General features: G+C 33.4%; 1 protein-coding gene across 1 annotated transcript; it reads right to left on the bottom strand.

Annotated features, from left to right (window-relative positions):
* Nucleotides 1–11240: 11240 nt before the first annotated feature.
* On the bottom strand, nucleotides 11241–12525 carry LOC111705794 (uncharacterized). The gene is made up of 4 exons (XM_023478461.1): nucleotides 12287–12525; nucleotides 12029–12177; nucleotides 11727–11829; nucleotides 11241–11586 (listed from the first exon to the last, which is right to left on the bottom strand). The coding sequence occupies exons 1-4, from the start codon at nucleotides 12369–12371 to the stop codon at nucleotides 11402–11404; spliced, it is 522 nt and encodes a 173-aa protein (XP_023334229.1). The 5' UTR covers nucleotides 12372–12525; the 3' UTR covers nucleotides 11241–11401.
* Between the last annotated feature and the right edge of the window lie 13749 nt (nucleotides 12526–26274).

Genomic DNA, 26274 nt, shown 5'->3' with positions numbered 1-26274 from the left:
TCTTAACGAATACAATAAAGTTGCTTTTTCTAATCTTTTTTATTGTATCAAGAATATATTTTTTCAAAAAAGTCAAAAAATGCATTCTTTCTCATGAACTTGTATTTAAGATTGAAGTTAGTGCACTAAACTAGGCTTAAACTAACTTTATACTTCTAGATAATTCTAAACACTTTGTTGAGTTAATAACTTGGGTGAAAACAATTCTTTTGTATTATTATTTTAAACTCACCGCGCTTACTCTCACCTTTTCTTTAACTATTTAGATTTCATCATTGAAGTACATTTTCACTCCTCTGGTAAAATTTGCATGGTTTCATGAGAAAGGAGCTTGGCTAGTGTACATTTGATTCTTATTGGTTTTAAGTATTGCATTTAGTTGGTATATTTATTGGTCGGGTTTTTTTTGTCTAGATTTTCTTTCAGGTGCAAAATCTTGGCATCGCGTAAAAAAAGAGCAAGACAGAAGATGTTTGTAAAAAAAACGATCTAAAAAGGATGCCTCAACGAACGTGTTGTATCGATCGCTTTTGGATCATTTTTCAGTCTTAAATTTTCAAAATTAAGATATTTAAAGTTTAATAAAATCAAACTTTAACATAATACAGTTTTAATTTGGTCCAAAACGATTAACAACCCTAGTTGCGAGATTGGGCTAAAATTTTACTGGATTCCTTTTGATTGTAAGATTGTGTAAATTATTACAAGGACTTGATTTAATAAATAGCGATAAGTAGTTAAACCCCGTTCCGCAGGTTCAACCAGTTCATTTGTCCACTTGGTCAAGCTGCAGAGAAGAAATAAATCTACGTAGTTCGACATCATTATTACGAGATTCTAATAAGTCGTAGCAGTTCGACATCATTATTACGAGATTCTTATAAGTCCTAGCGGTTCGACATCATTATTACGAGATTCTTATAAGTCGTATCGGTTCGACATCATTATTACAAGATTCTTATAAGTTGTAGCGGTAAGACATCATTATTACGAGATTCTTATAAGTCGTAGCGGTTCGACATCATTATTACAAGATTCTTATAAGTCGTAGCGGTTCGACATCATTATTACAAGATTCTTATAAGTCGTAGCAGTTAGACATCATTATTATGAGATTCTAATAAGTCGTAGCGGTTCGGCATCATTATTACGAGATTCTTATAAGTTGTAGCGGTTCGACATCATTATTACGAGATTCTTTTAAGTCGTATTGGTTCGACATCATTATTACGAGATTCTTATAAGTCGTAGCGGTTAGACATCATTATTACGAGATTCTAATAAGTCGTAGCGGTTCGACATCATTATTACGAGATTCTTATAAGTTGTAGCAGGTTCGACATCATTATTACGAGATTCTTATAAGTCGTAGCGGTTAGACATCATTATTACGAGATTCTAATAAGTCGTAGCGGTTCGACATCATTATTACGAGATTCTTATAAGTTGTAGCAGTTCGACATCATTATTACAAGATTCTTATAAGTCGTAGCGGTTCGACATCATTATTACAAGATTCTTATAAGTTGTAGCGGTTCGACATCATTATTACAAGATTCTTATAAGTCGTAGCGGTTAGACATCATTATTATGAGATTCTAATAAGTCGTAGCGGTTCGGCATCATTATTACGAGATTCTTATAAGTCGTAGCGGCTCGACATCATTATTACAAGATTCTTATAAGTCGTAGCGGTTCGACATCATTATTACGAGATTCTTATAAGTCGTAGCGGCTCGACATCATTATTACGAGATTCTTATAAGTCGTAGCGGTTAGACATCATTATTACGAGATTCTTATAAGTCGTAAGATTGGCTATCTATCTGAATCCCCTTCTACTCTTATGGCTCAAGGACACCATATATATGTAGCTGGACAATACTTGAAATTATTTCATTTTTTATTTCTCCCCCGAGAGCAAACTAATATCTTAGAGGTTTGCAGAAATGATTTTTCACATTGCACACATTTTAGATAATTGAATTCTGTCAAGGGAGCATTTTAATTTACGCTCTAGTATTTATCAAAGAGAAGAAAAAGAAACTGAATACTTGCTACAAACACAGATCTTCTCATATTTAAATCTTTACAATAAAATCGGTATTTGAGATTTCAAACTATGAATTCTGTTATATAATATAGTAATTTAAAGGATGTAAAGATAAAGGAGAATTCTAAATTTAGGGTTTGTTGCAAGTGTTCAATCCCTTTTCAAAAAACGTTATTCGTCTAAGAATAATTTAAATATTTGTTATAAAGTGTTGTAATAAAGCTGTGTAAATTAATTGAAAATCTTACCAAACTTTTATCAAAAGAACTTTAAAATATGATATTTAGATTTTTGAAGAATAACTCAAACTTTTCACAAGATTAAACTTGCCAATTTCTGGTTTAAAAGCAAATATTAATCTATAAAAAATTCTTTTAAAAAAATGGAGTTTGAATCAAGAATAACTTTAAGGCCTAACGATGAAAAAATAAAAAGATTCACAATCTTTCTGGATTTGAGTAAATTGACAGTTATAGTATTTATATACAAGATGTTCATTATAAAATCTAATGTTAAATGTCAAATGTGCAAATAAGTTTTTAATCATACTTTGCTTTAAACACTTTCATCAAGAGCATCTTCTCTTTACATTTTTACATAATTAGCTTTTTTAATGATGGTTTTCTGTCCCGAAGAATGTAGTTGATGTAGACAAGTTTAGATTAAAAAGGGACTGAAAGTGTATATTCAACTCAACTGAAGTCGCGAATAACATAACATTTATTTAAAAAAATAAACGCGGTTTTTAGAAATTCTAATGTGAATATTTATATTCTGCCACTTATAAAAAGTAAATATATATACAAATTTCTTAAATAATTCATTTATTATTCAATAAAAAAAAACAGATAAACATCCTCATGCACAATGTTTCATGGACAAATTGTTATCCCTTCACTATATATAAAACAGCTTGCCAAAAAAGTGTTTAACAATTACAAGGGTTTCCCTTTAGACAAAAAAGGAAGAATCTGTCCTCCTTGATTAGTCAAAAGTGTAAAGGGTACGGTTGTTAATCATGGAATTGTCCCTCTTCAGCTGGAAAAGTTCACTTGAAATTATGCGTACAGTCCCTTTAAGCTTTTAATAAACATTCATTTTTATCTGTAAACTCTGGTATCTGCTCCCGGCTTACTGCATTTTTAAATTAACAAACTTCCCAAGCTTCCATTACAAAAAAAAGTTTGCTATGGAAATTGAACTGGAGGAAACTGGTCCAAATTTTAGAATAATTCTAAAGAAAAATTTCGAGCAGTTTCTAATAATTTAAATCAAATCCCCATTTTAATTAACTATGTGTACACCTTTTCAACTTAATCCCGCCTAATCTAATCTAACCTATTTTAAGTTCTTATAGATGTATTTTGGTGAAAATATTGTTACACTTCGTTCAAAATGTATCAAAATATCTGTATGAAAAAACTTTCATAAATGTTGAATTGATGTATAAAAAACCCTGAGGTTTATTGTAAACAACTACATCTTATTGACTAATCAAGGATAGTAATGTACCTTCACTTGCTTAGTTTTTTAGGTCTTTTTTGCCTTTATTTTCTTTCAAGCTCAAACAATTTTGTATAATGTAAGAAAAGCAAATGTATTCTGAACATGTGTGTTTCAAACCCTGGCAGAAGATAAATGCAAAAAGCGACCAAAAAACGATCCAAACACGATGCAAAAATGAATGTGTTGAAACGATCAATTGGATCGTTTTTGGATCGTTTTCCCATTTTTAAGGATAAAGATATTGGAAATTTTAATGAAGGCAAACTTTAACATGATTATTTAAGAAATCTGATAAGTTTTATTTAATTTTTTTAAACTATCAAAAACAACACTAATCGAGGAAGTATACGTCAGGAAGTTCTGTGCATTTATTTATAATAAATATTGTTCTGCAGTTTTATAGAAATATAAACAAACTGAGAGCTGACTTTTGTCCATATTCCTTTTTTATAAACTGGAGAAAATATGTTTGTAAACAAAGATATGTAGGTTATTGGTTGTGCATCTTTCATTAGGACTAAGGACTGAAATGACTGTTTCTGGTTAAATAGTTTTGTTATGAACAGTGGAAATTACATCATTAAAGTGTAACCTCAAGGGGATGGTATTTAAATTTTAATTCGGAACAAAAAAAATCAAAATAGATTTCTACAAATGAATATTTTATGTCCTGTCTTCGCCATGTTGCCTTTTTTTGGACAACATTCGGATTTGACACCCATCCATTTCCATCTAATCCGGACTTAACACCTCACACTGTTAAACCCGGTTTCATGTATACTCAGATATACATGGAGAATAGAACTAAGGAGAGAGGTTTATGTATACTCAGATATACATTTAGAATAGAACTAAAGAAAGAGGTTTATGTATACTCAGATATACATGGAGAATATAACTAAGGAGAGAGGTTCATGTATACTCAGATATACATGGAGAATAGAACTAAGGAGAGAGGTTCACGTATACTCAGATATACATGGAGAATAGAACTAAGGAGAGAGGTTAATGTATACTCAGATATACATGAAGAATAGAATTAAGGAGAGAGGTTCATGTATACTCAGATATACATGGAGAATAGAACTAAGGAGAGATGTTTATGTATACTCAGATATACATGAATAGAATAGAACTAAGGAGAGAGGTTCACGTATACTCAGATATACATGGAGAATTGAACTAAGGTGAGAGGTTTATGTATACTCAGATATACATAGAGAATAGAACTAAGGAGAGAAGTTTATTTATACTCAGATATACATGGAGAATTGAACTAAGGAGAGAGGTTCATGTATACTCAGATATACATGGAGAATAGAACTAAGGAGAGAGGTTTATTTATACTCAGATATACATGGAGAATTGAACTAAGGAGAGAGGTTCATGTATACTCAGATATACATGGAGAATAGAACTAAGGAGAGAGGTTTATGTATACTCAGATATAAATTGAGAATAGAACTAAGGAGAGAGGTTCATGTATACTAAGATATACATAGAAAATAGAACTAAGAAGGGTGGGATATGGATTGGCTATTAAACAGTTTAGGAATTATTTTATTCTAAATGTTTTTTGTTTGTATTATTATTGTATACTGCAATAACAAAGATTATTGCAGTATATAAGATTTAAACTAGGCAATCCTGAGGCTGTTGGCTTAAGCATTGCAAGATGTTGTTTGTTTACAATAAACTAGTTCCATAGCTGTTCTGATGTTTCACAGAAAATGTAAACAAACCCTCTAAATCTCCCTTCTCCTTAATTCTGTAAATCTTGTAGATACCAGCATAAAACTTTTTGTATCTAGTGCCCCCTTCATCAGGATTTTATCCAAGTGGAGGGAGGGGGGGATAAAGTAAAAAACAAACTGCAACAACGTATTATTTTTTCCAATACGTTTTACATATAACAAAAACATACAAAATAAAGTGTTTCAGGAGAAAATATTTTAAAACCTCTAAAAGTAGAGGTTGTGGGAATATTTCCCCCCAATTCTAAAAAGATATAAAGATATACATAAAAGGAAAAGGAAAGGATAAGGAAAGTTGCATATTTATTGTTTACACCATATTTAAATTAGTGGTGAATTTTAGTATTTTTAGACGATGAACTAACAACTTTTAGAAATAAAAATTATAGATTTATTTGTGATGTTAAGAAAAGTAAAAATAAACTTTATGGAGTGTGAAAACCTTGATTTCTCATAAAAATGACGCTTTCTTGTGACGGTTATAAAACTGCGCAATTCTTCTTAAACTAACTAAATTTCGAAACATTTATCAGAATTTCTAGTTTTTTTCTCTCTCTCATATCGAAATTCCGCCTGTGAGTTGCAATACACTTACATAAGTAGTTTTTACATCACATTCCTTCCTAGGTCGTCTGAAGGTAGCTTGACCAGGGGCACAACTTAACTCAGGGATTCTCAAACAATTCAATTCATCTTTCCTTCTTTATATTAGAACCTTTATCCTTCTCCATCCTAGAACCCTCATCCTTCTTCATATTAGAACCTTCATCCTTCTCCATCCTAGAACCCTCATCCTTATCCATCCTATAGAACCCTCATCCTTCTCCATTCTAAAACCTTATCATTCTCCATCCTAGAACCCTCATCCTTCTTCATATTAGAACCTTCATCCTTCTCCATCCTAGAACCCTCATCCTTATCCATCCTATAGAACCCTCATCCTTCTCCATTCTAGAACCTTATTATTCTCCATCCTAGAACCCTCATCATTCCCATCCTAGAACCCTCATCCTTCTCCATTCTAGAACCCTCATCCTTCTCCATCCTAGAACCGTCATCTTTCTTTATCCTAGAATCATCATTCCTCATCCTTAATCATCCCAAGACGGCCAGGTTGCGAAACTGTTTCTCCAAAATTCACAAAAATTCCTGAATTCAGCATTCTCAGGAGAGCAGAGACCTTAAACAGAAGGAACTGATCAGTTACGAAACATATATAACTTGTACTTTGATGTGAAAGAAAATAGAATTAAAAAGTACAGAAAAAGGAGGATAAAAATATAAGAAAATGTTAGAAAAAAAATTATTTCAATTTAATTTTCAAAGCTCCGGAACAATATTGTGTGCAATAAACCTGTGTTTAAAAAGATCAATCTAAAGAAGTTTACCGTGTCGAAAATTCAAAAAATATTTTAATGGAGTCCAATGTTGTATAGATGAAAATGTTGCAAAATGTTTCTAATGGGTTGTTTTAGCAAGATAAAATTCCAATACTCTCTCTCTCTTTTGGCATTTAGAGTTTGTACTTTTCTAAATATTTTGGTCTGTTAAAGATTACAAGTCTAAGAATGCCATACTTCCAGGTTTAAACGTAAATAAGAAAAACAAGAGACTGAGCGTTTTCTCAAATAAAAAGATCGCAATGCCCGATTTACAACGGCAATCTTTACACTTTTGACTGATCATCGAGGCCAAAGAAATCTGTGTGTTTATCTCTCAAAAAGTGGTTGAATTACCGATAAGCGTACAGTGTGAACTCAACTCTTTACATTAAAAATACCAAATATTCAATGTCCAACGAGGTTTTTAAAAATAAGAATGGAGACATTTATTCTCTGCGACTAAAATCTTAATATTTCTTAAATATAAAACAGGTTGCAAATCAATTACTCAACAATTACAAGCTTCCCTGTAAATTGATAATGATAAGTCTGACATCCTTGATAAGTCATTGGTTTAAATGGTACTTTTTTTCATAAATCTATCTTTATTGGCTGTAAGAACTGTCAACTCGCCTCAAAAAAATTTCTCTAATCTTCTAATTTTGCTATTTGAGCGTAAACCATTGATATCAAAATCGTTAACCATTTGGTCATACAGATTCCATAGTTTAAAATCGTAAAGTCTACGAGATTCGGTTGCAAATATATTAAGATTAGAAAATTAGAGTTTCAGGCGAGTAATCAGATCGTTTACAATTTTTTCGGGTGTTTAAATTTTCTTACTTCATGATGAAGATCTTAAAGTTTTGCAAGTTGTTGTGGTATTGCATATTTTGACCTTGCATGATACAAATCTAAATTACAACTTTTAGATTTTTAACAAAAGTGCTACTTTGGATTTAATCGTATCTTTAAACCAAAACTAAATTTTTCGCATTAAGTTGGAGCAAACAAAAAAATTCGAAAATTTTCTGGGTTTTCGTCCCTGCTATAGAATAAGAAGGTACTCTTAAGCTTTTTAAATTTGGTGTTTACGTGAGATCTAAACCATTGGTCTTGGTTTAAATTGAATATTTAATCTGGTTTACATAGCTAAGACAATAAGTATCACAATAAAGAAAAAAGAGTTAAAAAGTTTGATGAAAATGGATAAAAGTATGGATATGAATGAACTGTATTGTGTTGTATTAGCTGTATAATGGGGAAAGTAAACAGATAAATCTGGTTTTATTTACATTTTCTAAACATTCTAGTTTATCTAGATTACACAGCTGTCTGCTAGAGGGGATTCTTTATATATACTTTATATTAAGCTGCAAAATATGTTTTAATGTATATTTATGTCATTAATTTGTAAATCCTCTAAAGTTTGTATCTTTAGTGTAGGGAGTATACTTCTATATATATAAAGTAGTAATCTCTTTTTGAATTTTTGATCATAACTCAGGAACTCCTCGACCGATTTGCCTTAAATTTAATTGGGGAGATGAGTAGAACCACAGGAATGTTCTTACCCTGGTTTAGTATAGTTTGAGGCAAATCAGTCCAAGGGTTTAAAATCTATGATTGGACATACAGAAAACCAGGGAATAATAATTCATGTACATATGTTGATATATATCCTATTAAATATATCTGCAATGTGAATTATTTTATGTCTGTAGTTTGTGTCTTTTCTACAATACGACTTTGCTTAGGTCTTTTTTATTCATGCAATGTAAATTCTCCTTCTTTTAAAGCGTCTGAACAAGTTTCATTATTATAGACTTGTAGACTCCACACGGCTACCATCCCGTGATACTATCAACGCCACTACCACTGAGCGCGATCTCGTAAACTACCACTGTCTCAACTAGGACACAATCCTCAACCTGTTTATAAGAAACAGGGAACGATTACTCTCTTGGAGTAAACTGTACGAACTCTCAATTCTATATCAACTAAAGGTTATAATGCAAGGAAAGTTATTTCAGAGGTGTGTGCATCTTTTGTACTGCAGTGTACTGTCTCTGGGCGGTAATGTAAACACAAGACGGATGTCGAAGCCTGACATGAGATCTATCGTTCACATAAAAAATCAGTGAAATATTCTGGTCATTAGAATCTATTATGTGAATTATCAAAATTATCAAAATTTAATGCTTTAACCTCCTCGGATACTAAACGAACACTGATAGTGATGCATCTATTCTTGTTTATAAATTCCGCCCAGGGAGAACTGGTTTCAATATGTACGCGGATTATACGCAACTGCAATTAACTTTCCTTTTATTATAACCTTGTATCATTTAATGTATTTTAGGTTTATATGTTAAAAGTTAAAATAAATAGGCGTAATTACAATTCCTACGTCGTTATCTATATCACATGATTAAGGCAATCATGTTACGTACTGACGCACAGTTGAAATAGTCGCAATTAAGAATTACGTCGTTAAATATATCACACGATTAAGCTAATCATGTTACATATTCATTTGAAAGATTAATGGGTTTTACGTAGAAGTTTACAAACGTAGATATAATGTACAACGTACTGCAGGTTTACAGAATATCGTGTTAGCCCGATATGTATTACATGTATAGTATATATGCAGTAAACTGAACTAACAANGGGGGGTACTTCAATTATGTCAACAATCTCTTATACGAAAAAATAAATATTAATCCCAAATACAGGATTTACTAGTATTTATACAATAGTGTACTGAACTTACAACTTTGTGTTTTGAATCTTGGGACGAAGCATTGATCTACACGTTTTGCAGATTTATTCTGATAGTCTAATTCCATTTTAATATCCCGTGGTGCCCACACCCTCTGCATAGGACAACTATATTTTAGAGATAAAGCATTTATATTTAAATTTAGAAGTGTCCTTATTGGATATCGAGACCAAGCGTACAGAGTACTGTAATGTATAATATGTATTATGATTCTAAAGAAGGGCAGAGTAAAGGGTATGAACCAGGAACAATATTATAGGTCACTATTCCATCCGTAACAGATAGATAAAGAGATAGATAGACATTACGCAAGTGAAGATAATATGCAAAAATGTGGTACACCAGTACGTTAGTAAAATATAAAATAGGCAATGTGCACTCAGTGCAGTAGGCATGCATTAAAATTAAAGATAAAACCCAATTTTATGTTCAGTACAAGCAAGAATATTCCAGAATAAAAATTCATATGAAATTGTTTATTTATCATGTCATCCAAATGATCCATTTTTTACAATATGTATTAATAATCTCAAATCTACAGTTATTTTCCTAGTCTGGGCATGAAAAAAACACGTCGAAAACTCGATCAAAGTTTTTGTGGGGATTTTTCTCATATTTTTTGCCAATGAAAATAAGAAAATTTGCGATGTTTAGAATATTTTAGTTTATAAAATGCTCTTTACACATCTGAGTCTGAGTGAAAGAGTCCTTATCTAAAAAGTATTTGTAAACAAGGCCTAAAAAGAAGCCCGGGAAGAACATTATTTTGAGGGAAAATTATCCGGAAGAAAACTATTTCTTGCTTCATATGGATAAGCACTAAAGAGGAAAGAATATCAGGAAAATAAAGAAACGACACCCTGGAAGCCTAATCAGAAGCATAAAATAACAATATAAAAATACTTTTTGATTTAGTTGTTGATAAATGCAGAAAACTGATCAGCATTGTGGAACTCTAAATTGTTTTGTTTTTTTCTAACCAGCTTTGCCTAGAATTTAAAATCAAGCAAAGAACACTCTCCTGGTTCTTACGAGTTCCTCAGTCAAAATTTGATGCAAGTTGGTCCAGGGGTTCCTGAATAATGATCGAACATACAAACCAACACCAAAACAGAGATTACTACTTTTCATATATTGAAGATTTTATAACAATTCATTTATTGTATTTGAGCCGGCTAGTTACAGAGTTGCCATGACAAATAGAATGTATTTAACATGTTCCAACCACATGATATTCAAGAGGAATTTTTTCAATTTCTCGAACGACAAAATATACGGATAACTGTTTAGCCTCTGTATGTTTATATAAATGTTCTATGAAGAGTATGGGGGGAATGAATAAAAACATACCATACTGAGTACTGACTTAGTAATTTCATATTTTATATTTTAAATCTTGATATTTATCTTTTTTCATTATTGTCAAAACTATTCACAAAGTTGTGCTGAGTTTAAACCTGTTAGAAGGAGAAAGAGAACATTTACTTTAGATCAGAAATTAATGCCAAGAATTATGTCAAAAAATATATCTTACTTAAACTAAATAAAACTGAGTCACTTAAACAGAATTCCAAGCTTAGAAAATTTATGTTTTTTTACTTTTTTTTAAAACCAGAGTTGGGAACTTTTAAATAGTTCAACTTAATATTTTGGCATTTCGGAATTAATTGATGAAAGATTTACGGTTTAACAGATTTTTTCCAATTATAAGTTCCTCACTGAGAAATGTTTAGGTTACAAAATCCAATCAAAAAGATTAATAAAATTATTAATTTATATATTTACAAATTTATCTTTGTACAACATTTGTATTTAATAATATTTTACAATATTCAGGGTTTCTTCCAGAATGAATCTCCTTGTAGGTGGGGGAGGTAGGATAGAATGAATTATGAAAAATGGATGATGATTGATAAAGAATCTATTTATCGAATGTTTGGAAGAGCGTATCCCAGTCCACCATATAATCCTCAGGGTTAGCTCCGGCAGGAAGATCCATGGTATCGTAGACGTGTGAATCGTACTGAACAATATGATGGTCGTCGCTGGACATCATGTACAGGTGGTCTCCGTCTTGTACAGGGTCCTCATAGTGTCCGTAGTCGTCTACAAAAAAAATATTTGTTAATGTTTGCAACAATTGTTACAATATTTTCTTTTTGAAAACACAATGAAACACCTGAAATTTTTCCTTTCTTCGGTCAAAAAAAAGGAATTTCTAAAATAAATAAAAAATGATTTCTCACCGATATCAATTTCATTCTTCTCCACAGGTTCACAGATGACCCTAGGGCAGCAAGCTGGGTAGGTCAGACTCATATTCTGTACTGTGTAACAAGGAGGGAAAGCCTAAACAGAAAAAATTAATTTGGAAATATTTAAAAATGATAATTAATCCTGAAAAAGGGTATATTCACTAGTATCATAAAATTTGTTCAGGAAAAAATCTCAAGAACTAAAGAGGATTTCAAAACAATATTTGGGTTAACATCTCTAGTCTACTTTTCAATGAATTTATTGAAAACTACAAACATAGTTTGAAAAGTACCTGAGAATATCCGCAGGATTCGTAAGATATATAGAGAGTGTCTCCTCTAAGAATACAGGTCTGCTGACCGCAAGTATCAGGTATAGGCCAGCTACTGCCCAGTGCATGGGGGTTTCCGGTCACATCATCAATACAAGAACCAGGGTAACCTTCATAAACACAAGTTAGATAGAACGAAAAATTTCAAACTTTAAAGTTTATAATTCTGATATTTTAAGCAACAACATAAACAATAAAGTAATTATAAAGAATACTCACTTGGATGAACGCTGGATAGTCCAATGGCAACTGCGGATTCTGTTGTTTTGATGCAACCAATCAGGAACAAGATCAGGAAATACATGATTGGGTTGGATTGAATTGTGTCTTTGATGATTCTAGTCGATTTCCTTGTATTGTAATAAAGACAACTGCAACAAATATTGCGTATCTAAGATGGATATATGTAAGGTTGGGTCTAGTGTACTCCAGGTCCTGTTATCAACTGACGGAATAGAGTTCTCTCCAGCTGTAATATAGGCTTCGAAGGGACCAGGGGAAACCCAAATATCAGGATGCCGCGGAGCTGCTGTCGGAAGGAGGGGGCTAGAGGGAGAGACAGAGTTGGGGCTTTCTAGGAACTTCACGGGATGCCTTTTATTCAGAGATGAATTTAGAGAAAGAATGTTCTTTTTCGTCACTCCTACTATTTGAAACCAAAACCCTACTAATCCAAAAACCTAAAAATACTAAAGCCTTTACATAGGTATACGTATTTTTAGGTAAATTTAAGTAAACATTCTTATGCTCAACTGTTCGGCAAAGAACTTGCGTATATTTACGTACTTTTACGTAGGTTTTCCAGAAACGTATTTTTTACAAATAATTGCGTATACTTTTTGCCAAGTAATTTTTTAAGGTTTTTATTTCACGAATTTTTACGCATTCTTTTGTTTTTTATTTACTTAAAATTTTAATTTTTTAGAGTTTATAAGTTTGATGCAAACCTAAAAATACGTAAATTTTTGTAAATTTCATACCAAGTAATTTTTAAGTTTTTATTATACAGATTTTTTACGTATTTTTCGGTTTTACTTTACTTAAAAAATTATTTATTATAGAGTTTAAAAGTTTGCTGCAAATCTAACAATACGTATTTTATGTAAATTTCCTATAAAATAATTTTCTAAGTTTCTAGGTTTTTATTTTCACGAATTTTTTCGGTTTTTTCTTTGCATTTTCTTAAGTTTCACGAAACCTCAACTGCACAAAAAATTATTTTAAAGTTAAAATTTAAAAATATTTTATGATCTTTATAAGAGAATTGTTATGTATGTAAGAAATTTAATGCAAACATTTTGGTAATTACAATGTTTAAAAATTTCCATCATTTTGGAGTAAATTGATGTTTTCATTAGAATCAGTGTCATTAAATTTTTGATTTTTTTATATAAAGAAGTTCTTAACATTCTTGTAACAGGTATAATGCATGGTAAGTGCATGAAGTATAACAGATTTATAATACGTAATTGTTGGAAATATAATCAAAATGAATATATAACTGTTCTTGTAACAGGTATAATGCATGGTAAGTGTATGAAGTATAACAGATTTATAATACGTAATTGTTGGAAATATAATCAAAATGAATATATAACTGTTGATTTAGATGGATACAGATGAAGGAATGATGATGGTGTGAATTTGTGTAGACAGAATATTGGATTGGATTGTAAATAATTGATATCTATGAATGGATTCAAGAAATTTGTGGAATTTGTTGTATAGATATGAAGGAACAATGTGCATGCAAAATTATAGTAAAATTCTTAACATTTTGGTTTAAGAAATGAAATATGTCTTAAAAATACATATTTTTACGTATAGGAAATACCTAACAATTGGAATTTTTAGTTTTTTTCATGCGCATTTTTACGTTTGTCATAAAGGTATTTTTACCAAGGAAATGGTTACGAAAATACGTATTTCATACGCATCGCGTTACGTATTCCAAACCTAAAAATACGTATACATACGAATGTCATACGTATTTATAGGTTTTTCGGTTAGTAGGGAAGTTAATTTTACTCATTTTTACTTTCACATTGACAGGATTCCTTTTCAAAATAAACACGGAAACTAAATAGAGGATAATATCATGATATCATAATTAACGTATTTTTTGTTCTTAGTTCATATGCAAATGTACGCACAGATTTTAGAAATTCCAATGCGCACGAGAGGGTGCAGTTTTAACTAGTTCAATATTAAGTGGGTTCAGTTTGAACTAGTTTAGAATATTACAGTTAAATAGATAAATAAAAGGCTACATTTATAATATTTATTTATAGATAGATATAAATATTCTGAACCATTCATAAAAGTATCTCTTTAATTCCTCATCAAGTCCATTCGCAGGATTATAAGGGGGGAGTAAATTTCACCTCCCCCCCCCCCGTACTGGAGTTTGAGGAGGTTACCCCAAAATTAAATCAATTTACAGAGAAAGATTGAAAATCAACCTATTACTTCATTTTAGAGAGCTCTCAGGAGAAAAAAAGGATGAAACATAAACAATAAAACAGATTAAAATAATATTCAATAATTATTTAAAGATGATATTGTGTAATATTTTTACAATTTTATAATATAACTAATTATCAAGAAATAAATGAAAATAAAATAACAAACACCAGAAATGAAAGGAAGAACATTTTTGTTTTTGTCTAAAAACAAAAGTAATACGCAGCTCTTGTTAAATAAATAAAACTTGTAAACTTTAAAACAAAGAATAAATAATTGTTAATACGTGTTGAAAAAACAATATTTTTTTTAATGAAAAAGTTTTTTTATGCCCTGTTCAAGTCGGTATGATGCAAGACTATGACACATTGATGATGACAAGGGAAAAAATATAATTTCTCATAAACTTCATTTTATGTTGAGTTAGATCATAGATTTTACGATAAATACAATTCATAGTAATTTTTTATAAAAAAAGTTAGTTTTCAAAACAATGAGTCAGCTATTTCTTATTATCTATCAGTAAGGACACACGAATGATGCGGGAATTTTTAATGGATTTAAATCGATTCAAAACCCATTCTCTTCTCGTGGGTGATTAAAGGGAGTGATCTGAGAATGTAGTATTGTTAAGAAAATTTTTCTTTAAAACTTTTGAGATGTTTTTACGCTGCATATTTTTTCAGCGAGTGCGCAAATTCAATTTTTTAACCCCTCATAGAGTGTTTATTTTGAAGAGATGGTTTTGAGAATTGGTTTTGTTAAAAATTATTCAATAACGACGACGAAAATTGTAACAAAAAGTCTAATTTGATGTTTAAGAACATATTTCTCAATAAAAATTTGACAGGAATTCAATTTTTTCTTTTACATCATTATATTGAATTTCTTATTCTTTACGAATTTGTTCGCAGATTTCTACAAATTCTTCAAATGTCGTCTTTTCAATAAAAATTCCTGAAAATCTACAGAAAATATTCATGTACAATGATAGATTACAGAAACTAATAACTGAATAGCTTACTTATTTTCGATAATAAGAGTTAATTTTTATTTTCTCAACCTTTTCCTAAACAACTTATTAGTTTACTGTAGAATTTTGTTACATTTTTTGTCGTCGTTATTGAATAATTTTTAAAAAACCGATTATTAAAACGTAACCACCCAAACGGATGATTTTGAACGTCGAATTTGCGATCAAAATAAGTAATTATACATCATTAAATCGTTTTATGTGTCTCAAATTAATCCTAAAAATTTCTCCACAGTACTACAGTCTCAGTTCAACTACCATGCCGGTCGCTCCCATCAACCAAGCTCTGATTGGTTAAAATTTCAGGAAACTTGAGCAATAACAGACTTAAAAGTCTCTAGATTATGGTTTTAAATCAGGCACGCAACTAGGGGGGGGGGGGCCGGCCCAACTAGACTGATTATGGGGGGACAAGAATTCCTTAACATGTGTCCACATAGTTCCAAATAAAACTAATTTTTTCTAGAATTTTAAGAAAAAAATAGGCCCCCACGATATTTTTTCTCCACTCATTTATGTCCCCAACTCTTAAAGCAAACTCAAATTCCCCCCCCCCCCCCTTTAACATTTTTCAATATAAGTGATTTATTTCTTTAGAAAATACCCCCAAATTGGATTTTTTGAGTTATACTCACACATTCTTTTTCAAATTGCCCCACCAGTCTTAAATTTGCCCCCGTTTTTAGAATGCCAACAAATATTTATAATTTGCATCTAAAAATTTATTTCTATCCCCATTTGTTTTATAAATACACCCAATTTTAAGGTAATTATTCCAGAATTAAGAAGTTTTGCGCCCAACAAAAAAATAACTCTTTGATTAAAAAGCTCCTTCATGCACTTTGAAAATTCCCCCCCATATTCATTCTTTTCCTTTACCCACCCCTTTTCTCTTATTTCTTAGACATGCGCGCAACTAGGGGCGGCATAAGCTCAGATTCTTTCTATTTGTCCCCTTTCTTTAAAAAATGCCTTCAAATTTGGATTTTTAAATTACACTTTCACTTTCTTATTCAAATTGCCTCACCAGACGTAAATTTGCCCCTTCATTCAACATTTTTAACCCTTGTCTTTTTTTAGAATGCAACCAAATATTTTTAATTTGCACCTAAATTAAATTTTCTTATCCCCAAATACAACCAACTTTAAAATTTACAGCCCTATCTCAGAAAATGTCCCTTATTCTATTTAGATATTGCTCAAAAAATTAAGAAGTTTTACTCCCACAAAAAAATAACCCTTAGTTTATAAAAATGCCCCTTTTATATTTTTAAATAAAAAAGTTGACCCCAAAATGAAGATATAGGATTTCCTATACACAAATTTGACTAAACTAAAAAAGCCCCCCCAAAAATAAATTTTGCCCCAAAAACAAACAACTAGACAAATTGCCCTCCAAAAAAAATTTGCTCCTGAAATATAGTTTAAAATTTGCCCCAAACTGAAAAGAATGCCCCCCGAAATATAAAAATTTACCCCCAAAGTATCCTGAATTGGTAAGGTAGTTTTTTCATGGTTGAGTTTAATACACATTTTTCTGTCCCCCCTAGAAATGTTTAGGGGGGCCAAAAAAAATTTTCTCGCTACGCGCAAACTATTTGCCCTTAGCCCCCTTGCTAAATGTCTAGTTTTAAATCTCTAATAATTTCGACATCTTTAAAAAACTTGTAAGTAAGGAAGAATGCGAATAAACAGTAAAGAAAGCATTCTTTCAGATTTCTTGCCAAAATATTGCAAGTTACGAATTTGCGGTTTAATTTCGCGTAAAAATTTCTTCTCTGAATCTCTCGTCGAGATATTTTATAATACTTTCTGTTGGTGGGGGGTAAAGTTTATAAGTTGGAGGGTTGGCGAGGGATAAAGTTTATATGCTGGAGGGTTGGCGGGATAAAATGTTTATATGTTGGAGGGTTGGCAGGGGATAAAGTTCATATCCTGGAGGGTTGGCAGGGGATAAAGTTTATATGCTGGAGGGTTGGCGGGATATAAAGTTTATATGCTGGAGGATTGGCGGGATATAAAGTTTATATGTTGTAGGGTTAGCGGGATATAAAGTTTATATGTTGTAGGGTTGGCGAGATATAAAGTTTATATGTTGTAGGGTTGGCGGGGGATAAAGTTTATATGTTGCAGGGTTGGCGGGGGATAAAGTTTATATGTTGTAGGGTTGGCGGGGGATAAAGTTTGATATTGAAGGGTACACAAACTTTCAATTAGGAAAGAAAATATGACAAACATAATTTTTTAATTAACCGATTAAACAAAATTCTATGTTTTTTAAAGAAAATTGTTAAAAGTTCTATGTAGATACATTGTGCAACCATTAAAATCAAATCTAGATGAATTTCACTTGAAAAATATGATTCATAAAAAGAATCATTTCATACAATACAAAGAAGAGAAGATATGATTCATCTCCAGAAAACTATCTAAATGAGTAAAATTTTAAAACGATGAACAGAAGAGAGATTCAAAATCCAGTATTATATTTTTGGGGGATTGTGTTGAAATATATTCACTTTCTTAAACAAAGCTAATTTCTTTATTCTAAATCAATTGTTTTATGATAGTTTTGAACAGTTCGGGCTAAATGCCTAAAACACACGAAATTGAACAGAAAACGAACATTATATAAATCTAGTTAATTTTGTTATATTTTTCGTTTTGTGGCTGAGATGTATCAACCTACAGACTAGGTCAGGATATGACGTTTACGACGAAAATTTATCGGACTAAAACAAATCCTGCGTTTAAAAAGTGGAATATGTCCAGCCCTGGAGTCTTTAACTAGAATATTCCTTGAATAAAATATTTTTCTCTCCACCCTCCTCCTAAATGAATGCATTAAGTTTAACGGACTAAATATAATGGTTTCTTTGGTTTCTATTGAGCTGTAAAACATTGGATTATTTCACCCTCCCCCCCCTTTCCTCCTTCTATCCTCTGTATCCTCCTTCTATCCTCTGTATCCTCCTTCTATCCTCTGTATCCTCCTTCTATCCTCTGTATCCTCCTTCTATAGCTAGAACCCTGCATGTTGCAATTATAAAATGTGTATGCCTATGGCTACAAAAAAAGAATATTTGAGTTGGTTAGGTAGACCCAAAGGTCAAGGGGTTGCGACACTTCAAAGTCGAGGCTGTTTAAAAATTTAAGAACAGAATTCAGAGTTATATAGATATCAGTTATGTATCCTTTCTTAATCCTTATATCTATACCCCTGTATCCTCCTTCTATCCCCTGTATCCTCCTTCTAGCCTCTGTATCCTCCTTCTAGCCTCTGTATCTTCCCTCTATTCCCTGTATCCTCCTTCTATTCTCTGTATCCTCCTTCTAGCCCCTAAATCCTCCGTCTATCCTTTGAATACCCTGTATCTCTGTATTCCCTGTATCTCTTTATTCTCTGCATTCCTTGTATTCCCTCTGTATTCTCTGTATCTCTGTTTCCCCTGTATTCCTCCTGCCCCTAGAATTCTTCTTAGTTTAAACTGAGCCTTAAACCCAACCCCTTAAGATAAGGGCGATGAACGACCTAGGAAAATATTTCAAGAATTTGGAATCGTTTGATAATTTTTATACCCATATGTTCATCTATCTATCTATCCATCTATCGGACGCATGTTGATCAATCTATCTATTCCTTGAACTACGGATCTAGATCTAACTAGTGCCTGGTACTTGGAAGTTCCCGTTCTCCGCAGTATGTATGTATATATATATTGTATATGTGGTATATATAGTATATACAATACAATACATAGAAAAGTTATCGGTTTCTTGTCGCCACACTAGGTCTGTTCAAAGTCTAAACCATGTCAAAATTTCAGAACATATTCTATAATGCTTAGCTTATGCAGGAGAATGAGCAAGATCATATACAGGGTAGGGGTAGTATCCCCCTAGACGTGTGTTAAAATTTTAATCTATTAATTTTAAACTGAAGAATGTAAAAACAAAATTAAAGGAGTTGAGTCTTTGTCACAAATTCAAATTTTCTAATATCTATTCTTTGCTACTTGAATGTGTAACCCTTAGATATTTCAAACTTAGAATTTTAATCTAACGGAATTCATAGTTTGAATCATCTAAGGTCTTCGACAATGGTTTACAAAGATATAGGAATAGAAAATTAGAGTTTGTTGCAAAGTCTCAATTCCTTTCGTTTTTAATTCAATTTTTTACTTTAACTCAAGTTTATCTTCACCGTAATCCTTTAATCTAGGTATATCTTACCTAAACCCTAGAAAATAACTAAATGTTTCTTTCTTTTGGCTGAATCTCTTCCCCTCAGGGTGAACTAGAGGTCCTGGTTAAAAGTTTAGCAAGTTTAGAACCCATTTAATGTAAATTTTTTGTATTATTTTATACTTTTTATTGGCTATGCATTTTAAATATTTTGAGTTTTTTATGCTATATTGACAGATTTTAAATGACACATCAAAATATGAGTGACAGGATGCACTTTGTTCTAGTTAGTTTAGTAATTTTCTGCATTAAACGTTTTTTGTGATTATATTTTTTTTATCGGGAAATATCACGTTCATTCCACTTTGTTTGATGGATTTCGTTCGACATAAGTGGTAACAGAAAACAGTGAAATTATTGTCTTATTCTTTTTTATTTCTATTGTGAAATGTCACAGAGAATTTTGCAGTGACATTAACATTTTTAGAAATATGATATTACAAGCTCAACTTGGAAATTAAACTTTCTGTTAAAAAGTTAGTCCACTAAACTAAACTTTACACCAATCCAAATTTGAGGCAAATCGGTCGAGGGGTTTCTGATCAGACAACATGCAGATAAATGGAGACATTGTAGGGACAGTTCAAAGACAAAAATAAACAAACTGTCTTCTAGTCCGGAAGTTCAGTCTACCAAACCAAATATATTTGTATACATGGGTTTTAAATCTTATATAAATATATTTGGTTTGGTAGACTGAACTTTCAGACTAGAAGACAACATTTGCTGTCCTCCACAGTGGTCCCCCCGGCATCGACGTGATGAACTTGTTGAAGCAGTCGATCTAGAACAATTCTTCGTTGGTTCTGATGAACTAGGAGGGAAGGAGAAAGCTGTGGAGAGAATCTAACTCGCTTCTTTATCTCCTTAACTTTCTGGAGAGGTATAGGAGAGATCGGAGTCAACGGAGATGGAGCTAAAGGAAGTCTTCCATGTCTGGGTGGCTCTTGAGAAGTTACGGACTGATCAGAGAAAATGATTTAAGCCTATCCACAGACACAGAGTCAGACTTGGAACCCATCTTAGTCCTCTGTCCAGGGGAGAAAGCGGAGATTCTCTGATAAAAACATGCGAACAGGAGGATAAACTGGATGGTATCTGATCTGGTTTCAGGGTTGGAACTGCAGAGTGATGAGGGAGAACTGTAAAATTATTCTCAAGAACTGACTGAATCCTTCTGTGGTGCTGTGATGAGGGAAGCTCCGAACCATCTAAACTCTCCGGGTAAAACCAAGGTAGTACCAAAAAGAGCTTCAGAGGCAGAGACAGCAGAATCCTCTCTGGGAACACTCTAAAGCCAAGTAATACCAGAGGTAGATGGTCTATTCCAGACAACCAAGCTCTCAGGGACACCTTGAGACGATGATGAAACCTTTCTACAAGTCCGTTGGATTGAGGACGGAAGGATGTGGTCGGCGAATGCATGATTCCAAGAACCATGCAGAGAGAAGTCCAAATGGAGCTTGTGAATTGTGCTCCATGCTCTGAGGTGATTACTGCTGAAACTCCAAAGGTTGGGATCCAGGAACAGAGTAAAACATTGGCACATTCTTCTGCTGTTGTAGACTGGAGGGAAATTGTTTCTGGCCATCTGCTTGTCCTCTCAATAATGGTAAAAGGAAGGTATACCCGCAGGATTGAGGAGGAGGTCCGACCACATCTACATTAATATGTGAAAATCTTTAACCAGGAACAGGAATTTGTTGCAGAAGATATGGGTTTGAACCTTTCTCCGCTGGCAACTGAGACAGGACTGAGACCATAAGTTGTAATCCATGGGGAGACCTTGACAAAACTTCTTGAAATGTGTCTTCTAGAGGTACTTTTACCAGGATGAGAAATGTTGTGAATTGCCTCAAAAACAGACCTTCTCATCTTCTCTGGAACCAGGAAGTGGAGGACACCTGTGAACGTGTCAAAGAGGAGATTGGAGCCGGAGAAAGGAAGGGAGACTACAGACAAGGCGGATGAATGGCGTAGAAACTCAACCTTGGGGCATGACTGTTACACCTGGAACTGCTAGCAGAGGAGACAGATGGAGTGTAGAAACCAGTGTTGTTGGAGTTGTAGAGGGCGGATGCTGTTGAACAGTGTAGGGTTCTAGACGGGACAGGTTGTCAGCTAGCTATAACATTCTCTGAACCTGGGAGATGGTGGATCTTGCAATTGAACTTGGACAGGAAAGACAACCTTTTCTGCTGCATGGCAGACCAGGGGGGAGATGTTTTAAACAGTGCAAATGTTAGAGGTTTGTGGTCAGTGAACAATACAAACTGTTACCTTCTAACATGAAACGGAAATAGTGGAGTAAACTGCGAAAAACTCACGGTCAAAGGTGGAGTATCTGGTTTCCGGGCAGATAACTTCTTGGAGTAGAACACCAGAGGAGCCCAGGAGCCGTCTACTTCTTGTTGCAAGACTGCTCCAACATGAGAACCAGAGGCATCTACAGACAAAGATATCCGGGCAGAGGCATCATCAGGGTGAACATCAGTGTTGGAACATTTGCCAGGACTGATTTGGCGGCTGCAAAGGATAGGTTCATCTCCAGGTTCCAGATCAGGGTCAAAGGTTTACACCTGAGAGCTTCTGTTAGAGGATGCAGGAGGCCGGATGCACCCTTGATAAACCTCCTGAAGAAATTAAGAACTCCCGGGAAACGCTGTAGTCCTTTCTTGTCTGAAGGGCAGGGAAAGGTGGAGATGATCTCTGTGTGTTTGACAAGTGGAAAACAACCTGATCCTGATACTCTCATACTTCGAGGTAGTCAACTGTAGGAGCTGCAAAAATGCACTTATCAGGGTTGATACTGAGGAGGAGATCAAGGACGCTTCGAACATGTTCAAGATGAGAAACAAGATCAGGGCTGGATATAAGGACATCATCACCATATAAAAAACAGTATGGAAGGCCCTGGAAAATCTGATCCATCTATCCTTAGAAGGTACATCCACAAACCTTAGGCCGAGAAGAGGATGTTGATGGACTGCTGGTTCTAGCAAGACTAGAGGAGGATCTTGTTCTGGGGTTGAGAGACAAAATGAAATATCCTCAAAATCCTGAGAAGGTAGAGATCGATTAAGTCAGGAAATGAGACTGAATGTCCACAGGAAGGCAATCCATGAAAAGTCCTAGGAAGAGGAAACCGGGCTTCTCATCTTCAGGGAGGAGGACTAACATCTTATCCATCAGCTCCAACAGTCTCTGATCTGTTAGAACTGTAATACTCTAGAGTGCTTGGTACCTCTGAAAATTTCTCAGGGTATACATCTGAACAAAGCGGGATCTCAGGGCAATGTTGTTGACCTTTAAAAAAGGTCAGAAAATATACAAATAAAGAAATCAGAAAAACCCAAATATTCTATAACATTTATTTAAGAAAAATAATATTGTTTTGAAATATTTGCACAAATGGCGAAGTTAAAATTGGTTGATTGAAATTGAACAAAGGATTATAAATTGACGAACATCAGTAGCAACTTCATATTGGTAGTGTATAACTTCTTAAGCATCGTCTGTTGGTAGCTATAGGTATCTGCATCATCACTATGAAGGAGCCAGGATTGCTCCCTGAGACGGAGTTGTTATCATCTCCAGTGTTCTTCGCTGACTAAGTACCGGGAGGTGTAGAGAGGCAGGGGAAGCCGGGAAAACGAGGGTGACATGTGGAGTACTGCATGTAGGAAACGGATTCATGGGTTTATAGACAGTACGGCTGCATATATATACAACACAGAATGTCGTCTTCCTTTTATTTCGAATTTGGGTTAACAAATGTATGGTTTAAGGTTCTGCTGGAGGATTACAAACTAGATCTATAAGGCAGATGGCAACATCCTGGGGCAGGGTTGCAACACAGTGATGGATCTTGGTGAGGGAGGTTGTCACTCGTTTAATTGCAAACTGGGACTCGGCCTGTTGGAACCAGGCCTCGGGAGAATACGTCCAGAAGGTGGGTAACTAGATGGAGACAGCTGTCAGAGAAACCTGACAATCAGGGTGATTTGCCTTGTGTGGGTTCAACATTGCTAAAGTTGCTGAAAAAGAACACATGTTTCAGATTGCCGGAAATCCTACTATGGTATATGGGTATGAAGAGAGCAGTGACCCGGTTAAAACCAATTTCAGATACTTCAATGAGAGACTAACTTTTCTTACAATGTAGCAATATTTCAAAGACCAAAACAAGTGAACTGTATATATCGAATCTTATTTACAACATGGGTTTAAAATCTTATGTAAATATATTTGGTTTGGTAGGCTGAACTTCCGGACTGGAATACAAAGTTTGCTGTCCTCCACAATATCTACTTTATATGGGGTACTTTTTTGGTTAAAATACTCAAATACACTGTAAAAATATTTGATTTTTAAAAATATGAAATCATTATCCATCCATATCAACATATCCATATCAAAAAATCGATTACTGAACGAGTTTTGATTCTTTCATTTTTTTCTATAATTATTCCAGTTGCTTCTAATTTGCTACTATATAAACTGCAAAAAGGATTCGACCTTTTCGATGAAATAATTTCTACCTTCCTTTATTAATGTTTAGAGATATAAAAATAATTGTTACATAGATATTTTGTGTACGCATTACGCATATTATGTTGAACATCCCTACTTAAACGACCTAGGAAACTATGCCTGGAATTCAGACGATAGGCGACACAGATACGCGTAGATAGGTAGATAGATACATAAATAGACTTTTATATAAACAAACTCTAAAGATTGACATAGAGATAGAATACATGCGTAATAGGGGCAGGTTATATTAAACCCCTACATCTTCATCTATTCATCTATTAGTTCATAAAAAGGGTACAGGGGTATATTAGACCCCTATACCATCATATATTCATCTATTAATTTATTTATAGGTACAAGGGGGTATGTTAGAGTATATAAGATCCCTACACCTTCAATATTCATCTATTAGTTCATGTACAGGGTACAGGGGGGTACATTAGACCCCTTTACCTTCATAAATTCATCTGTTAGTTCATGCAAAGGAAGAATAGGAAACAGGTGGAATATTAGAGGTGGTGGGTCATTTCCCCAACACTAACTTCTCCAGTCACTAATTTCCCCAACAACAATAAAATAAATAAACATTTTTTACAAACTTTACAGACTTTACAAAATCGCACATAACCGAATTCTCAATATCTGGCCAAGCATTATCTCTCACATTGTTTTGAGTTAAAACAATTTCTGGGCCTAGCGCTGTGGCTAAGATGGGCTGTAGGGCCGAGCACTGCGGTCTCTTAAATTTTGAATAATATGCCGTTGCTCACATTAATTAGAAAGGTTAGGTTAAGACAATTTCTTGGCCGAGCGCTGCGGCTAGAGTGGACTAGGGGGCCGAGCGCTGCGCCTTCTTAAATGTTGAACAATGTGCCGTCTCTCACATTATTAAGGGTTGATGGGGTTAAGACTACTTCTGTGTCTAGAACAGGGTATTACAGTTTCAAAATTTAAAGAAAATTTCAAAATAAGAAGCGTGAAATAATCAGCTAAAATCAACATTTAACATATAAGAGGCCGCAGCGCTCGGCCAGAAATTGTCTTAACCTAATTATTTTTTTTAAAAGTTCCTAATTTTTGATCTTCAAATTGCGCATTTGTTCATTGGAATTATGTTAAAAACGAAAATATTTAATATTTTACTGCATTGGGAAATTGTTGTTGGTGAGATTGCTGTTTTTACTGCATGGGGAATTGTTGTGTAGGACGTTGCTGTTGGAGAAATTAGTGATTGGGTAAATTGCTGTTGGGGAAATAACATAATACCAAATTAAATTTATACATATAGGGATATTTTAGACTAAAACTCGACATACTTTAAATATATAAGTTGTGAACTAAATTGTATTTATCTCATAGATAAATAAATATAAATGATTTATCTTAAATCACAATCCGAAAGTTCACTCTGATGCTCTACGATCCTAAGGGTTTCCAAATAAGTAACCTAAAGGTTTCATTTATCTCTCTCTCACTACCAAGAGTTATTTATCAAATTTTTCTGATTTTAATAAAAGAATATTATTCTATACTGTTACATCATCAATCATAATGTTGACAATATAGACGTAAATAGAAATAAAACCCCAATTTAAAGTTGATGGTTGATGGAGTCCATCTGGTAGTCTGAAGAAGAATAAGGTCCCAGATCTGAACATCCAAACCAAATAAACATCTTCGCCCCAAGACCTCCAACAGTAATGAAAAAAAACAATCAAAGAATCATACTAAGCAAACATTTAACACCTAGTTCAGGAAGATGGCATCAGTGATGCAGAAAATAAAGCAGGCCTAACAACTATTCATACAAAGTATGTTGCTGAAACTATCCTTAACCAACAAAACAACAAGGTCTCAGATAGTCCCCCTCCTAACATCCAGATACAGGGTGTCCCACGAAACATGACAGTATGCAAGAGGCCTTGAATGT

The sequence above is a fragment of the Eurytemora carolleeae genome, unplaced genomic scaffold (assembly GCF_000591075.1).
Source record: "Eurytemora carolleeae unplaced genomic scaffold, Eaff_2.0 scaffold190, whole genome shotgun sequence".
In the NCBI taxonomy this organism is placed as follows: Eukaryota; Metazoa; Arthropoda; class Copepoda; order Calanoida; family Temoridae; genus Eurytemora; species Eurytemora carolleeae.
This window is presented reverse-complemented; position numbering and strand designations above follow the sequence as displayed.